This window comes from Melopsittacus undulatus, chromosome 4 (assembly GCF_012275295.1).
Source record: "Melopsittacus undulatus isolate bMelUnd1 chromosome 4, bMelUnd1.mat.Z, whole genome shotgun sequence".
NCBI lineage: Eukaryota > Metazoa > Chordata > Aves > Psittaciformes > Psittaculidae > Melopsittacus > Melopsittacus undulatus.
This window is the reverse complement of record NC_047530.1, coordinates 7114282-7131385: the sequence shown is the minus strand read 5'-3', so window position 1 is coordinate 7131385 and position 17104 is coordinate 7114282. Positions and strand designations below refer to the sequence as shown.

The window sequence follows — 17104 nt, the reverse complement described above, 5'->3', positions numbered from 1 at the left end:
ACCGGGCAGGAGGAGCCGGAGCAGCAGCGCCGGGGGACACGGGGACGGAGCCGACGGCCGCCCGCCCGCCCTCCATCCATCCCTGCCGGGCGGTGCTCCGGGAGGCGCGGCATGAAGGTGATGCTGGCGGCGGGGGGTCCCGTCGGGCAGGGTGCGGCTGGGCCGCGGCGGGTACCGGCAGCTGTCGGGGGAAGAAGGGTAGGGGCTGGGCCCTCGGTAGGCATTAGCTTGAGGTGGTCGCCGTTCGCTCTCGTAATGAAGTGCAACTTCCAGAAGCTTCTGACTTCGCGGGGGATGTGGTGCTGCTTCTTGGAGCCGTCGCCTGAGGAAGATTTACCCCTTCGCTCCATTACAGCCCGGTTGTTGCCTGCGGCGCTGTGAGGGGAGCCGGGGGAGGTTTCCCAGCCCGCTCCCCCTCTGGGCTTGTGTCTCTGCAGGGAAATAGCCCTACTTTCCCCATGCTTCTTTCGTCATGGCAGTACTCGTGGAGGCAGTTCTACTGCCCCAAGCAGCCGTGGGGTTTGGTGCTGCTGATATGCTCCTGGGAGCAGTAGCACTGGTGCTCACCTGTGCTGCTTCTCTCACAGGCCCTTTCAATAGCATGGAGGAGACCATCGACTTTCTCCTTAGTTTGCTGTGGAAAACTGTCAGGGTAGAAGTGGTCTGACCCATGCCGGCAGGCAGCCTTGGTGCTGTGGGAGAGGTGGATGCTAAGGCTGACTGGGCTGTAACAGTACTAACAATATACTGGCTCTTGAGAGGTTGTCTCTTCATTTGTGTTGGTTAGTAGTCCGCAGTACTGTCGTATTGTTGTTCTTCCCATTGTTTTCTGTCGTGTCTCTTTAATTTGCAGGTGCATGTCTTCAGAAACGAGTCCCTCACGTTAATCAGTTTGAAACACAAGGCACCCCAGGCATTCCCTGTCTCCTGAATTTGTCCAGCAGCAAAAAAAAACCCAGCTAGATTGTAAGCTCTTTGAGGTAGAAACTGTATGTTTCTATGGTGTGTGTATGGTCTGTGATCTGTCCCTATCCTGATGGAGAAATTTAGCTCAGGCCTTCATCCAAGCCTCTTGAGTCAAGTAAGTATGTGCTAGGAGCTCCCCAGCCTGTGTGGGGTTTGGGTTCTGGGTACTACATGTGTTGGTTACTCAGGTTGACGATTGTCTCTATGCACAAGGGGCTCTCAGCTATCAGTGCCTGCACAGCTGACACAGAAGAAAAGGGACAGTCCCCGACTGCATTAAATAAATCTATATAAAACGAATGTTTCCTTCTGTGCAGTGTTATTGTTTTGTTTTGCATTTGTTCAAAGCCTAACTGTAAAGAGTAATTTCATTTTTCTTCCTCTCTGAATGCTTGTTAGTCCTAATAATGTGGGATAACAAAAAATACGCATGATACAGCTGTTGGTAACCAGTACTGTGGTTCTGGGTGAGTTGTTGACTTGTACTGCAAAACAAAAGCCTCAGAGTGCTGGCTGAACAGTGCATCCAGCTTGAGGCCAAAGCTGAAAAGATTTCCTGCAGCTTCTGTTTTATTGCATGCAGAGTAAACTGATGATTTTTCTTGCTAAGCCCATTACTTCCACTGAATTCCTCTTTTGCCCCACTGGAGTGGGGAAAGCTTGTGGCTATTTTAGATGGGCTTATTCAAAATACACGAAGGTGTGAATGGAGTCATGTTCTGACTGCAAGGAAAATGTATGTGTTTGTGTGGGGAGAGTGTTTTTTAAGCAATCATTTATCAGGTATAAACACTGTGTAGAGCTTTTCAGTATAAAAGGAATCACAGCTTTCCCTCTGTCAGTGTTCTCTTTCAGTGTGTGTTTCTTTCCAAATGTGCCACCTTTTGCTGTAGCAGTTGCCTCAGCTTCCTTTTTGTAAGCTCATTGCAGCTGCATGATTTAAAGCCTTAAGCTGTGGTGGGGGTATAATTAAATTTATAATAAGTGGCATGCATCAAAAGTGCAGTGTTTTACCCATTAAAAGGGGGAGGAAAGAAGAAGTGAGGCAGAAAAAGGGATGTCCGTGTAGTGTGGGAAACGGGAATCCCTTTTATGGACCTGATCCAAATAGTTCAGTGCGAGTTGAAAATAAGTCAAAGTTTAAGTTCTTGATCATTGCAGGGAACACATCAGAAGCAAGCTTTTTTTTAAAAGTCATCTTACCTATTTCTCCCCTAATTGTTATTAAGCCTTGGGAAATACATTTGACTTTGTGTATTTTCACAGTATGGGTTTGGAGCCTTTCTCGTTGATGCTGGCTAGCAGGTTGCTGAGAAAGCAGGGCTGTCAAAGTAAAACAAGTTAATGCTACAGTGCATATGATGGCAAAGGAAGAAGCAGGTGAAGAGACCCATCAGGGGAGTTCTGCTGTGGAAGTTATCCTTTCAGGATCCTTCACTAATCTGATTGTTGCTGAGGAAGCTGAAGCTTGATGTATCTTATTTTTAAGTCAGTCAAATAACTCGAGTATCCTGTTTAAAAGATGAACTGAAATAAAGCAGTATGGCAAAGTCATGCTTTAAAGCTTGAGGGACTGAAACTGGATTGGATTTGAGGTAATATCTGTGTGTACTTTTCTTCTGTTCCCAACTCTTTCAAGCAATGGTTTTGCTGAAAGATGGTATTTCTGGGCCTTTTTAGGCTATGCAAAATGCAAAACTGGTTAAAGGCCTTATTTCCTGCACTCCTGTACGACAGGAATGAGAAGCAGTCAGCTTGGAAGTGGACCATCTCGATGTGTAGGAATAAATGGTACATTTTTAATACACCAAGAACATTTACTTTCCTTCAAGGGCAGATCCTCTGCAAGAAAATGCGCCTTTTCAGGCTGCATTAGGGGCCTGGATAACAGGTCTATCAGGTGGGAAGGACAGTTTCCTTCATTGGGGAAGTGGAGAATTGTGAGGAGATGACCAACTCCCATCCTGTCCATCACAGTATCAGCTACCAATTACTGTCCCACAGTACAGCCTGTTTCCAGTGTATTTCTCTTGTGGCAAAACACTGATTGATATCTCTGGGTCTGGGGAGCACTGAGGAATGTGCCCTGGATAGCAGAACCTCTCCATGCCTTACCTTCAACTGGTAAATGAATTGGAGCATCAGGGTAGTCCCTGATGGCTACCAGGTACGGTGGCTACTGCAGTGACTGTTTGTAACACTGCTCCTGTCACTGCTCTAACTTAAATCCAAAATCAAAGGAATGAAAAGCATTGGGTGTCAGGTGATGTTGAAGCACTTGTTTGGGAGAGCAAGCTCAAGATGTGATTTCACTTAAGTAGCTGCTTCCCTTTTTATTGAATATAAGTGATTCTCCAGAGTAGAAAGAGTTTGTGCTTTGGCATGTGATCACATTTATGTTACATATTTTGTGATAAGACAAGTGTCATAAATGTGACATTTTCCTTCGAGAAACAGCTATATTTAAGAGAACGAACATGAATTTACTGCTTATAGTTCTGTTTGTCTTACAGCCTGTGATACTTGATGTTGGCAGGTGAATCCTAGAGATCAGATAAAAGCATGAAGATGAAGCATCTAAAGTTATGGAAAGCCTGAGTGAATACTTCTCTTGCTTGCATTTACAGACAGCTCTGTTTCTGAAGGATGAAGGATGTCATGGGTTATCCTCTCAAAACTTGATGTATATGTAACTTCTTTTTATGCTGTTTAGCAGGGCACTTGACAGTTGAAATGAAAAGTACTTGGGAAAGGAACAGCTTATAAAAAGGAGACAAAAGGTATTGCTTCTATGGAGTATATAGTAAATTCGTTACAGGAAGCAGGAGGAGAGTGAATGTAAGATATGGAGTAAAAGGGAACATGGACTGTATAATCTGTAGATAATTCTGACTTGACGGTTTGCCTATCATTGGCCACGTCTGGTTCTCTTTGTTGGTGAACTGCCTTACAGACTTTCTGGTGGTTTTCTTTTCCCAGTGTTGCAGCTGAATTTCAGAGGGATGGGAAGAGGTTATGTGCCTTTAAAGTTGTGGGCAAGGCACATGTGTACATTGGTCAGGGCAGTAGCCGAGCTCTTAAGCAGTTTCTTCAACATAAGTGTTGATGCTGGCTGAACCTCTTGAAGTCACAGAAGTTGTTTGTGTTAGCAAATCTTACAATCTGAATGCTTCTGCAGAGCTTCCTAAGGTCTGGTGCAATTCTTGGGCTTCCTTTCAATCTAAAAAGAAAATCATGTGTGAGGGAGGAACGATGAAAATCGTCACCTTACAGGTCCTTAAAAGTAAGAGGCAGCCATTACCAAAAGCTATTGCTGTCAGAGTTAATTTTTACTTTTAAATTGAGTTGCTTGCATTCATAATGATGCTTTTCTCTATCTGATGGTTGTTTAGTTGCTGAGTGAAATAAGTCTGGTTGGAATCTTGTATGGGGCAGGTTGTGATATTTCTCACATTTAGTCTGGAAGCAAATGAGATCTCTGTGAAGCCTGAAATAAAATGGGGTGTTCTTGCTGGCAGGGCTTCTGGCTGTCACATTTAAGGCATACAGGCTAAGGTGTAAAATTGGAGAGCTTGATAGTACCAGAAGATGCAGTGTTAGTTCTGTAGAGTATGTAAATATTTTATGTGAAAGTTTTTCCTTTAAAACATTACAACAATAAATGCATAGAACAGTAAATAATCCCAATCTAAAGGAGCTCTGATCTCAGTTCAGAACTTCTTTGTAAAGAAGGAAATACTTAGCTATCTAGCCACCAACAAAACCAGTTTAAAATTGGTGTGATAAATACAGCATATTCTGATCTCCCAGCTAATTCAGAAGTGCTTGATGTTTTGCAGACAATTTGTTTAGCAATTCCTAATGAAATAAGGAAACAGAAGTTAGTTCTGGATTGAAGAACATATTCCTCCCACTGAAATTGCTTGAATCAATGAATGCCAGTTACCAATATGATTTAATTGATATTTCTGGGATGATGTTACTGGTAATTATTTAGTTGCTTTCAAATTGGTTTGATTTGACCAGGATGATGCTTTGGTCCTGCATCATTCCATGTTATACTTCTCTCTGTTTCAGAGCCTGCTGGGTATTTCTATAAAGGCTGCTTTTACTGTGTATTGTCTTGCCCCCAAATTCAACATTTGCTAATGTGTGAGTTATTCTGTGCAGTTACACTTTGCCTTCATGTAACTTGTTCTTTTCCAAACAAATGCAATTCAGCACAGTCAGATTTTGAACATAAGCAGTGTTCAGGACAAGGGATATCCTTCCTTGTGGAGACAGTAGTTTAAACTAGAATTGACAGCAGCTTACACAGCCTTTTTGGGGGTAAATTTCCAGTCTTTGCACTGCTCCGTGGCATCCTTTTGGGCAGTACAGTGGTTCACCTGATAGAAGTGAGGAGTGTTCCTTTTGGGCCAGGTCAGTACATGATCAAATGAAGTGTGGTTGGTTTGTTGTTTGTAAAACAGTCTTTCTGTGCTAACACTGATGTAGGTAAAATTCAGATGGAAAACGAATGGTCGATCAAGGCAAAATTCAATACAATAATTAGTTCAAGATCCAGAACTGTCTGAGCTGTCACTGAGCAGAATGTATTGGCTTTTTGCTGTAGAAATGGTGTTACATGCGCCATATAAAGCATGAATGGAAAAAGTGTAAACCAGACTGTTTACTGGCTTGCTGAATGGGGAATAGATCATGGTGTCATTAGTGTTGCTGAAAAGTTATTTATGCCAAGTAAACCCTAATTAGGATTACTCATAGTACAAAGTTGTTTTCTTGCTGTAGAAATAGGATTTTGGCTCTTCTGCTGAGAACAATGGAACTCGATTTGAACTTTGCAACATTAAAACTTGCTCTTGTTGCCTCTCTCCTCCAGTACTGTTGTCAAGACAAAATTAGGTGGTGTTAAAAGTGTAGCCTCCCTGGTGTGTTTGTCCAAATGCAGAGAAGAGCAAGTAATCTAATCAACTTTTCTATTCTTTCTTGCAGTGTACTTTGAACAAAGGGCTGTAATTTTATGCTACTGTCATGCTCAGCATTTCTATTTCTGTGCTTTCCTTCAGTGTTCTAGGGGATTTATAACTGCAACTCCAATTCCCTTTGGCACAGAAGCTCTCATTACGAGTGAACCTTGTTTTGCAAAATCAAAAGCAAAGCATCCATCAAGAGCCTTCTTTAAGCCTACAGGACACGGGGGTGGAGGGGGGGAATGTTTATTGTTCCAGATCAATTTTTTCCCTCTACAGGAAAAATCCAGCTGGCTTTGGAAACCTGTAACATGTGGGTGTGCAGTCAATAGTGATGGCAGATTCAAGTGGAACACTATTAGATTTAGGAAACTTTAAATGAAGGTCCGAATTCCCCAATACACTGGAAATTCATAACTTAAGTAAAAGCTGCAGCTGCAACCTGCCTGCCAAAGGCACAGTGGTAGTTTAAAAGTTGCTCATACTGTTTGAGAATGGTTGGCTGAGTAATAGTGTATAAGGAGGTGGTTGGGTTGTTCTGTGCTTCTGGATTTAAGTACCTGTAAGCTCTCGGGTCTCTGGAAAAGGGAATAATCGTGTTGAACTATCTACCCAGTCTCTGCTTGTTTAAAAACCTTTTTCTCCTTAAAAAACCCAATGAAAACAAGAACAAAAACCCAAAGCAACATCAAAACCACCCTAGCAACCCTCCCAAAGACAACCCACCAAACTTCCCGAACCAACCAACCAAAAAACCCCCACCGAACCCCAGCCCTCTTGTTTTCTGTAGGAATTTGAGGCTTTATGTTATTGTGTAGAAGCCAAAAGGACATTCTGAGCCACAAAAAGCTTTCATATAGAGAAGATGGATTAATTTAATTCGGTTAAGCTTGAAATACCAAAAATAAGTTCTGAGGAACTTCATAACAGTGCTTGGATAGAGGAGAGATCCCAAATTAACTGTTATTAATGATGTCATTGTAGGAAGGCCTGATGAAGGTCAGCTTTGTTATTACTGGATCTGACAAGCCTTTTGACATCTGCACACATCCAGCCCAGTCATAAGATCATAGAACCATGAAATGGTTTGGGTTGGAAAGGGCCTTAAAGATCATCCAGTTCCAAGCCCCTGCCATGGACATTAAGATGTATGATTTCTCAACCATTTGGAGCAAGTGAACCTGGGATGAGAAGAGGGGGGGGTTTTGTGGTTTTAAGAAGGGGCAAAGTACGTAAATGTGCAGGAAACTGGGTTTTAGTTTTGTGGGCATGCAATAAATATTCTTTAAATATAATGCAAAAATAGGCCGTGCTTTCATGAAGATAACTTAAAAATACCTTTGTAGTTTCCCAAAGCACTTAACAAACTGCCCTATACTTGGGGATTACTTCTTTCTTCCCACAGACCCCCTAAGTTTTGTAATCCTTTAGGGGTGCATCTATCCTTTGCAGTTATCAGTTGAGATGTATTTGATCCTATATAAAAAGGGTGTTGGATCTGTGCTGGGAAAGCTTTCAGGTGAAATCAGAGATGTAGAGGGGTGAAGCCTGTGCTGCCACTAATTCTCTGCTAAATTGCCTTATTGGAATTGTGCCTACCTAGAATACCAGGTCTGAACCTCAGTATCAGGCAGGATGGGGGGTGTGTGATTTAGGTTGGCAGTTGAAGATTTTGCATAGAATGAACTAGGTCTGACCTTGTGGGCTCTTTAAAGAGAGACTTTGAGGAATGAGGCAGTTTTGAATAGTGAAAGAAGTGAGATTCTAGGCACAAGTCCAGAATGGAAATGAATGTGAAGATAAATGTCAGAAGGGAAAAACTGGAGTAAAGCATTCAGGAGCAGGAATGGAAATACAGAGATTTAGGTCAGGAAATAAATACTGTTTTCACTTGAGAATGCACAGGGAAAGTGGTAGCTAAAGCTGCAGGCTTTAGAATGATTTCTAAAGGGTACACATAGAGCTCCAACACAGAACTGCTGCTGAAGTCATGACAATGGGCTTGACATTCCTCTATCTTCTGTTCTGCATGGGGGAAATGATTACTAATAAAATTCAGTATAATGGAGAGGAGTATTCATTTGGTGGGTTTTCCTTTGGGTTTGCTTATGTGAGGAATATATATATATTTAAGAATACTGTGTATCTAGGGATTGAGTAGGTAAGGCAAGAAGGAAAAGGATTATAAGATATGTGCTTCTTCTTGGTTGTGAACAGCAGTAAAGTGTCTTTTTACTAGTAGTCATAACTGAAGGACACTTGAAGTAATTTGTCCCAAGCTCATTCAATTCCAGTAATAACTTTTCACAGGATGGATTCTTTATTTATCTTTGATTCCCATTCTCCCCCTCTCCCTTTTGTTAGCCTTTGTTTGGGGGTTTTATTTTTTGCTGTTCGTTAGCCTAATGAATTAGCTCAGTGAGCTGTCAGTTGACAGACCTTATTTTGGTTTGAGATTGTATGCCATAATGTAATGCTAAATACAAAAGGAAAGTCTTAAAGGCCTCAAAGTGGTTGTGATGGTGCAGGGTAGGGTTGGTTTTGGGTTGTTTTGGTCTGCAAGGACTTTTTAGAAACTTGTGCTATTTGCAGTGTTGACATACCTGTTGGGGCATTTGCAGTGACAGTCTCATGTTGCTGTTGACTAATATGTGAAATGGCCTGATGAGGGTTGTGTGGTGCTGGGATTGCCCTGAATGATATGAGGGTTTCGTGTACTTAATACTCTGCTAAGACTGGTGGTATAGGCTGCTTTTATGACCATGCTGAAATAATTAGTTCATATGAATGTGGTGACAAATGCAGCTCTTGGTTTCAGTGTCATAAATGTAACTCAGTATCTTGTGGAATACAGTGACCCTCACTGGATAGGAATCTTCTTTATCATGCATGGATTTGTCACAACACTTGTAAAATATACAGTCTTTTAAATATAGTGAAAATATGAGCATATCACTGAAGTTCTGGGTGGGCTTTGTATCCCATGGAAAAGCATGAGGGGTAGTCTGAAACACTTGTAGAGGATTTGTCAATGCTTGTTTAGTTCAGTAGTGTGGTCCTCTATCCATAAATCCATAGCCTTCCATGAAACAGTGTAAAGCAGCAAACAAATACTAATTTACCGGGTCACAGCAGCCCACATTACTTGAGTTAAACTGCCCTGTAAGGTCAGTAGTCATAGAGTATGGTCAGAAGACAAGATAATATGTTCCTCAGGCAATTTAGATCTTGTTTTAAAATATAACATAAAACTTGCCACTAAATCTTAGTACTGCTCATAGTCAGAAACTCAACGATTGCTGAAAGGAATTGTATGATATACTTGCTTGTGAGAGCAGTGACCATCTCTGAAGAGCCAAGAGGTTTTTCTTAGTTGTATGTTCCTAGGCTCTGTGCCATAACCTGGCTATTCCTGTAGTAAGACCTGTTTAAATCTGTGATTCTCCAATGGCTCTAGTGTGAAATTGAACCACATTCCCTATTAAAAAGGCTATATAAACCCTAAATAATTGAAAGAATATTGTACAGTTAATAATCTACTGATGTTTTTGAACTGTTGGAACATCTTCCTGCATCCTAAATGCTTCTAGAGGGAGCATCAAGGCAAAGCAACATCTGTGTGCATTACTTCTACCATGGCTGCAACTCAAGAGGGTTATTATGGAATTTCTGGACACTGCATGGCTGCTTGTCTGCAAGCCAATAACTTACACTGTTGTGTGCATCCCATTCCTCAATTTGTATGCCAAGGATCCTTAGGCATGAAAAACCCAGGTACAGCTGACGCCTCATTCTGTTGAGATCAACAGCTTTAGCTATAATTTAGTTCTAAATCATCTTAAAAGACGATTTCCAGAGTCTAGTCGTGGTACGACAAAGATGGGATTTTTTTCCTTTAAATTCCACATGATGGCAAGTCTTGCTGCCTGTGGTAAATGGGGATTTGAATTTATTATTGTAATAATTGTGTGTGTTAGAAATAGTAATTTAGAAATTATGCTTCACTGTTCAGTTACTGGTTTTTAGTCTGCTCAGACCCTTGCAACTTTGCTTCCTAGCTTGAAGATTCCTTTGGGTTTTTAATTCCCCCATTCCTAAGTATTTCAACTGCAAACAAATCTCCCAGTAGCTCGCTTTCTCATCAGCTAAAGTGAGCTCCTTGTGTCCTTACTGTCTGGCATATTATCTAATCCTGTAATTATCTCTGTGGTACCTTTCTGAGCTTTCTTCAATTTACCACCTCTTGCTCTTCTGTTCTGTTCTGCAGGGACCTAGCTTAGAGACACAGATGGTGGAAGATGAAACTGAGACAACAAGTGAAGAATTGCCTCCTCATCTGCGGGAAGAGCCTCCTGAAGGTACAGTACTAGCAGTCAATATAAACTCTTTACATTAAATTGGGAGAAATGTTCTGGCCAAGGAAGTCTTATTTGTCTGTCTGACTTGAGAGCCTACATTTGCCTGTTTTCTGAGAGGGATAAAGCTTCGTCAGTGCTGGCAGCTGAGCCAACCTCCAAGCCAGAGTTCTAGCCAGCTCCTGGGCCTACTTCTGTATTCAAAGAAAGCTGCACCCACTGAGGTAGGGGCATTGTTCTGCATTCTCTTTAACAATATGGTTTCTGATTAAAATTGTCCTGCTTGATCATCCTGTCTGTAGGCTTAGGAATAAAATGCCTCCTCTACTGTGTTGCTTGTGGTATTTTGAGCCTTCATTAGGGAAGACTTCCTAAGTAGTCATCTCTTCTCTCCTTACCTTGCTCTGCAGCATCCTGCTATTGAAATTGTCCCCAGCAGAGACTTGTCAAAGTAAGGTGTTCCAGTGATTTTGTTTCTTTCCGCTGTCTCTCTTGGAAGCCAGTTTAGCCATCTGAAGAGGAGGTAGTGCGATGCTATCAGTCAGCAGGAGGCTCAAAAATGGCAATTTTAATTAAAAACCTTGTTTGCAATGACATGCCCTGGATTTAGACAGGGAATGGAATTTTCCGACTGTGTAAATGTTGCAGACATTGTATATGTGCAACAAAACAGGCGTTGCTTCCTTTTGAATAGAAGCTGCTAACATTGCTGCAAGTGATGATGTGTTTTAAGCTTTATCTCCAGTTCAGTGCCTTTTAAAACACAATCACTCATAATCATCATGAATAGCTTAAACAGCCCAAAGAGTGCTGAGTTTCTTATTGGCAACTTAGTGTTAAAATACCATGGCATATCTTTGGGAGACGTAAATGTGCTTTATATTTTCTCTTTAAAAGAGTAAGATGCTGATGCAGCATTTATACTGTCAGCTGTTCTTAAAGGGAATATGAACCAAGTAGATGGTTTTAGGAATTTGCTGCTCCATCCCTTCTTGTTGAGCATTCCATTATAGTTTTCTCATTAAGTAGCAATTTCTTGTTGTGCCATTTCATATACTCTTGTGCTGGCAATTACAGTATATAGAGGTAAGTGAAAGGCAGGTCAATTTTTGCAACTCCTATAAAGCCAGAGGAAGTAAATGTGGAAGATGTTGTGATTTATATATATATATATATATATATATATATATATACACAGAGGATATAATCTTGATTTAGTTTTCTTTTGTTACCCCCTTTTCTTTGTAAGTAATGCCAAGTCAGCATGTAATGATGGAGCATTGTTGAAGTAAGAATTCTGGTCACTAGCCTGAACGGATGATTACATGAGCCTAGAGACCATATCCTGGAATGTAAAACACAGGAGATTATTTTGTATCATCAGTTTATCAGGAATAGTCTTAGATTTTTGGACTATGGCTTTGAATTGTGTAATCAGAAGGGTTTATTTTAATGTGGCTGAGTATTTTTGCAAACTAAGTTTTTTGTGATTGAAAATGTTTGTTTCTGCCTGCAACCCTGCAGCTTTGGATGATGGTGAGAAATAGGATTATTAATATTCCATTTCTGCGGCTTGCTGGGTGGTCTGAAACAAGTGTGTGCTCTGACTGTGCCCACTTTGCTGGCATGAGGAAAAAGAACTCTTTAACAGCGGAGCTGGTTTCATTAAGCAGTGTTATAGTAGGTACTGTGAGTTCTCTCAAAGTCTGAGCTCAGTATGTACTTTTAAAGTATTCAGTGATGGCAAGATTAGCAAAATAGGAGAAATATTGGGAGCACAACTGCAACTGGAGACTGCTTGGGAGAAGAAGTGGAAAAATTGCTCCTGAAAGAGAGCCATGAGGATTATGTTGAATTTACAGGTGGCTTTGTGTGTTAGTGGAGCTGAGTAATAGGAGTCTTCCTTAGAAGCTGCTATCTACCAACATAGACCAGCCAGAAGACGATGTAGTTGCAGGAGTGATTACAAATACTCCATGAAAAGAGACCTCTGAAGTTCTATCATGCCATGTAGTACTGGTGTCATCTTGCACTTCTACTGATTTCTGGCTTCTGATAGTGCTTTCACAGTTAAATCAAGCGCTTTGCAATAAATAAAGCATGTTGTCATGACTACTGCACTCCTGTTTCCTGGGATCTATGAATTGGAGACTGTGTCTGTTTGCCTTCTGGTAATGAGCGCATAAGGGATGGAAAGCTCTCCAGAGTCTGTCTTTCTAGCACAATCCATTACTTCACCAGATTGCATCACAGTCACTTCTTTTTCTAGCTTGCACTGCATATTTACTCCCCTCCTTTCAGGAGGGAATTGGGAGCACTGTACTATAGAAATACTGCAGGAAAGGAAAAGGTGAACCTTCAGGGATTGTCTTATTTCTGAGCAGTGTTGCAGTGTGGCCTTCTACAAATAAAGGGACAATTTTACAGGTCCATCATGTACACAACTAAATTGAGTAGGTTTATGTGTGGGTAACAAGTGGTGGAGAACAGCAGATGTTGGTTTTGAGTGTAGTTTGGCAACCTGTCAGTATCTGAGATGAGTTTTGTGGTGTGGGAAAAATGAGGGAGATTGAAGAAGACTCCCCCAGGCCCCAGAGTTATAATGTTAAGGAGACCTTGTGATAAAATGCAGCTGATGTAGTGTGCTGATGCCGTGTGCTGTCCAGTGGAGTTCCTGTAGTGAGCTGTGACAGGTTGTTTGGGCTCAAGGGTCCCATCTTTCCTTGGACGTTAACAGACCTGCAAACACAAAAGTCTGGGTCTCCTTAATGTGACATGGTTTAAAAAGGAGATGAACAAGGCAACCCCTGAAAGACAACCAAGAAACTATCCAACAGAGGCTTGTTCCTGTATGTAATCTGAGTCCATTTATTTGATCTGCTGTCAAATGTAACTCTTACATTTAAGTAATGCTTAATGTAAATGAGTAAAAAGTACAGCTGGTAATAGATCCTGCAGGTGGTATTAGATATCAAAGCCAGCTTTTTATTCTGTGAGGAAGACGTGTTATTACCAATGGCATGGATATAGAATCAGAGAATGGTTTGGGTTGGAAGGGACCTTAAAGCTCATTCAGTTCCAAACCCCTGCCACGGTTAGGACACTTTGCACCAGAGCACTTTAATCCAATCCCTGTCCAACCTGGCCGTGAACACTGACAGGGATGGGGCAGCCACAGCTTCTTGGGGTAACCTGTGCCCTGTGTTGTTAAAAATTTCTTCCTTATCTGTCTCTAAAGGTAGCCTCTCTTAGTTTAAAGCCATACCCCTTGTTCTGTTGCTACAGGCCTTGTTGAAAAGTATGTTCCCATCTTATATACTGCCTTTCAGTACTGAAAGGCTACAATAAGATCTCCCCAGAGCCTTTTCCAGACTGGGCAAGCCCAACTCTCTCAGGCCTGTCTCCATAGCAGAGGTTCTCCAGCCCTCTGAGCATCTTCATGGTCTCATCTGGACTTGCTCCAGCAGCTTCACATCCCTCTTTGTGTTGGGGCCTCAGGGTTGGATGCAGAGCTGCAGGTGGGTTCTCACCAGAGTGGAGTAGAGGGAGAGAATCACCTCCCTTTACCTGCTGGACATGTTTATTTTAATGCAGCCCAGCATGCGGTTAGTTTTCCGGGCTGCAAGCACACACTGCTGGGTCACGTTGAGCATCTTGTCATCCAGCACCCCCAAATCTGCTACCCTGACCTATGTGCAGGACCTTCCAGGTAACATAAACACAGCATAAAGAAGTGATGTGTCTGCAGCCGTATGCGAACGCTGTGGCAGGCGCAGGACCTCCTGTGCCGTGCCCCGTCCTGCAATGGAGTGGAGGAATCGGGACCTGGTCGGGTTTTGGCTGCGGGGACCCCGCGGTTCGCGGCGGGTCGGACCGAGACGTTAGGGCCAGGGAGCGGTGGCGGCGTGCGCTCTGCCGCCGCGGGGGGGCGCTGCAGGCCCGCCGGTGGCCGCCTGTGCACACCCCTGCGGCACGCGGCGGTGGCCGCTGGTGCTGAACCTCTGCCGTTCGTAACCTGGTACAGGGGAGCCTCGGGGAGGCTGCTTGTCCCTGATGATGTTTTACCTGTTCACGATCCCTCTGCCGGTTCACACGTTTATTCCCCTTCATCCTTCTCCCATCTTATTAACATACTTTTTCCCCCCCTTCAGTTAAAAGGCAAGCGTGGGGGAGCAGTAGTAAGTACAATGTGGTGTGCTGCTCAGGCTGGTGTGCGTACTGCTCCGCAGAGGAGGCTGCGTGTGTCAGCAAGCAGTGCAGTGCAGAGCAGCGAGCTCTCGAGAGGAGCCAGTCTGTTTTAAATGGTATAAAACACTTTCCTCTTTGCAAGAGGATCTATGCTGCCACATGGTCAAGCACTGAGCTACTTCCAGATGGATTCTGTGATTTCAAATGTTTGCTGTTAAATGGCAGTCTGACTGTAGTTGGGAGAACTAGTTTTAGTTACCCCAGTACAACAGCACCTTGCTGTATCTGTTGCTTTTTTATCCACCAGTTCAGAGTTCTGTTGCTGAGCATTTAATGCAGTGCATTGTTAATTGTTACCATCACCTTGTTTTTCTGTTCTGTTCCATTCAGTTGCTCAAGGAAAGTGATAGCAGTGAAGTCTGGTAGTGATAAAATCTTCTGTAACATGATCCATTATGAAATACCAGCATCTTCTTTGTTGGACAGCTCTGATCCTAATCTCTCCTATTTGATGAATTGGTGACCCTGACCATGCTCCTGCTTCTCCTGCCTGTTGCCAGCAAGTCCTTCCACTTTATTCAGCACTGTTTAGGCCACAGCTGATGTACTGTGTCCAGTGCTGGGTTCCACAGTATGAGAGGGACATGAACATGCTGCAGAGTCCAGCAAAAGGCTATGAATGTGATTAAAGAGCTGGTGCATCTCATGAGGAAAAGCTGAGAGAGCTTGGACTGTCCAGCCTAGAGAAGAGAAGGACTGGGGGATCTTTATGAATGTGTATAGCTACCTGAGGGAAGGCTGTAAAGAAGATGAGGCCAGGCTCTTTTCAGTTGTGCCTATTGACAGGACAGGTGGCAATGAGCACAAACTGAAGCACAAGTAAACATAAGGGAACACTTTTTCACTGTGAGGATGAGGCAATGGAATGGGTTGCCCAGAGAGGCTGAGGAGTTTCCCAACTTGGAGGTGTTTAAAAGCCATCTGGATATAGAATTGTAGAATAGTTCGGGTTGGAAGGGACCTCTAAAAGTCATTTAGTTCCAACCCCCTACAATGATCAGGGACATCTTTAACTGGATCAGGTTGTTCAGAGCCCCATCCAACCTGGCCTTGAGTGTTTCCAGGGATGGGATGTCTACCACCTCTCTGGGCAACCTGTGCCAGTGTTTCAACCCTCATAGTAAAAAACTTACTTGTATCTAATCTGAACATGGTTCTGGGTAGCCTGTTCTAAATGACCATTGATGTGCAGGGTGGTTGGACCAGATAATCTCCAGAAGTCCCTTGCAACCTCAACCATCCTGTGATGCTCTACCTCATGGGCACTACCTTTGTATTTAAATTCTCTTTCTGAAGTTCTTGCATATATTCTGCATTTATTATGCTAATTCTTATCAGAAAAGTAGCTTTACTGCTAAATATTAGACATTTTGAGAATGCATCCTTGGTAGATACTGGGGTCTGGCTGTAGCTTCTTTTGGCCCTACATTGCTAACTAGTACTGAGTATACAAAACCTTCATGTAAGATGGTGTGGTCTGGTTAAAAAGCTGTATCATTGGTTAACAGCAGTACCCCCGCTTGGGACTTTACAAACCAGTTTGTTCTTCCATGGTCTTTTAAGTATTAAGTGCTAAGATTTCATCAGCCAACCTCCTGTGATCAATTTGGCAATAAGCCCAAGAGTCTCGTGTCTGAGCCTTCTGCTATCTCTTCTGCAGAGATATTCCTTCTTTGCTGCGGATTGGGCCTTGTGGAGTAAAGCTTTATTAAAAGCAATGTTCTTAGCAGCTCTATAGTATATAACAAATCTTGGGAAATTTACTTTCCAAATAACTGTGGTGTTTCTAATTCAAATTGTTTTACACTTGCTGTGGGTAAAGAGCTCACATGGATAGTTACAGTAAATCAGATGATTTGTACCAGTTTAGAATGTAGTATCTTGTGTGAGTCTTATAATCTGCCTCCATGGAGGCATATAGCCATTTCTGCTGGTTTCTCTCTTCTACAAGATACGAGTATTGCATGCTTCTGTAGGAAGCTTTAGGACTCCTTATTGACAGTTTGGGAATCTCTGATCCAAAGTATCTGGGAGTTTTGCGAATTACTTATTCAGGATTGACTTTGGATACAAATATTTACCTTACAGAGCTAACTAGTATAGGTGTATTTCAACTGAGATACTACCATGCATTTGAAACTGCTGAAGCTAATTGGACTTTTGATTTCATATTGTGATATCCTCTTACAAGAGCACAAGGTTTATTGAAGCAGATGCCAGGAGAACATGCAGCTTTAGGCGTCTCGTCTGAGATGAGGCATTCAGTTAAAATCCTTAATACAGGTGTCTAACTTTGAAAAGGTGTATTCCCCTAAACAGATCCAGTTCTGATGAATGGGTGGCATTTTTCCGAGTACTTTGCTTAAAGTATTCTTTACAGAGAACAGTTTCCATCAGAGACAAGGCTTTTATTGTTGGGCCAAATGTTTGCTGCAGTAACTGCTATACTGAGATTTAAACCCTGCAGACTTGAGCTGTGTTGTATTTTGCATCTTCTTGTTGCAAGTAATGTTTAGGATGTTTGTCTCCAAACTGCCTATATCCAAATAACTACGAAGAAAT

The 17104-nt window shown here is 42.5% G+C and overlaps 1 protein-coding gene across 2 annotated transcripts in view; it reads left to right on the top strand.

Moving 5' to 3' along the window:
- Positions 1–17104, top strand: part of LOC101874336 (transmembrane protein 263-like) — a 203280-nt gene continuing 186176 nt past the window's right edge. The window contains exons 1-2 of one of the 2 annotated variants that reach the window (XM_005143937.3): positions 1–117; positions 10207–10297. In XM_005143937.3, the coding sequence (XP_005143994.1) occupies positions 112–117; positions 10207–10297 (97 nt within the window). In that variant the 5' untranslated portion in view covers positions 1–111. Of the gene's footprint in view, positions 118–301; positions 1082–10206; positions 10298–17104 lie in introns of those variants that run through there. The other variant, XM_031044505.2, reaches the window with a different exon arrangement.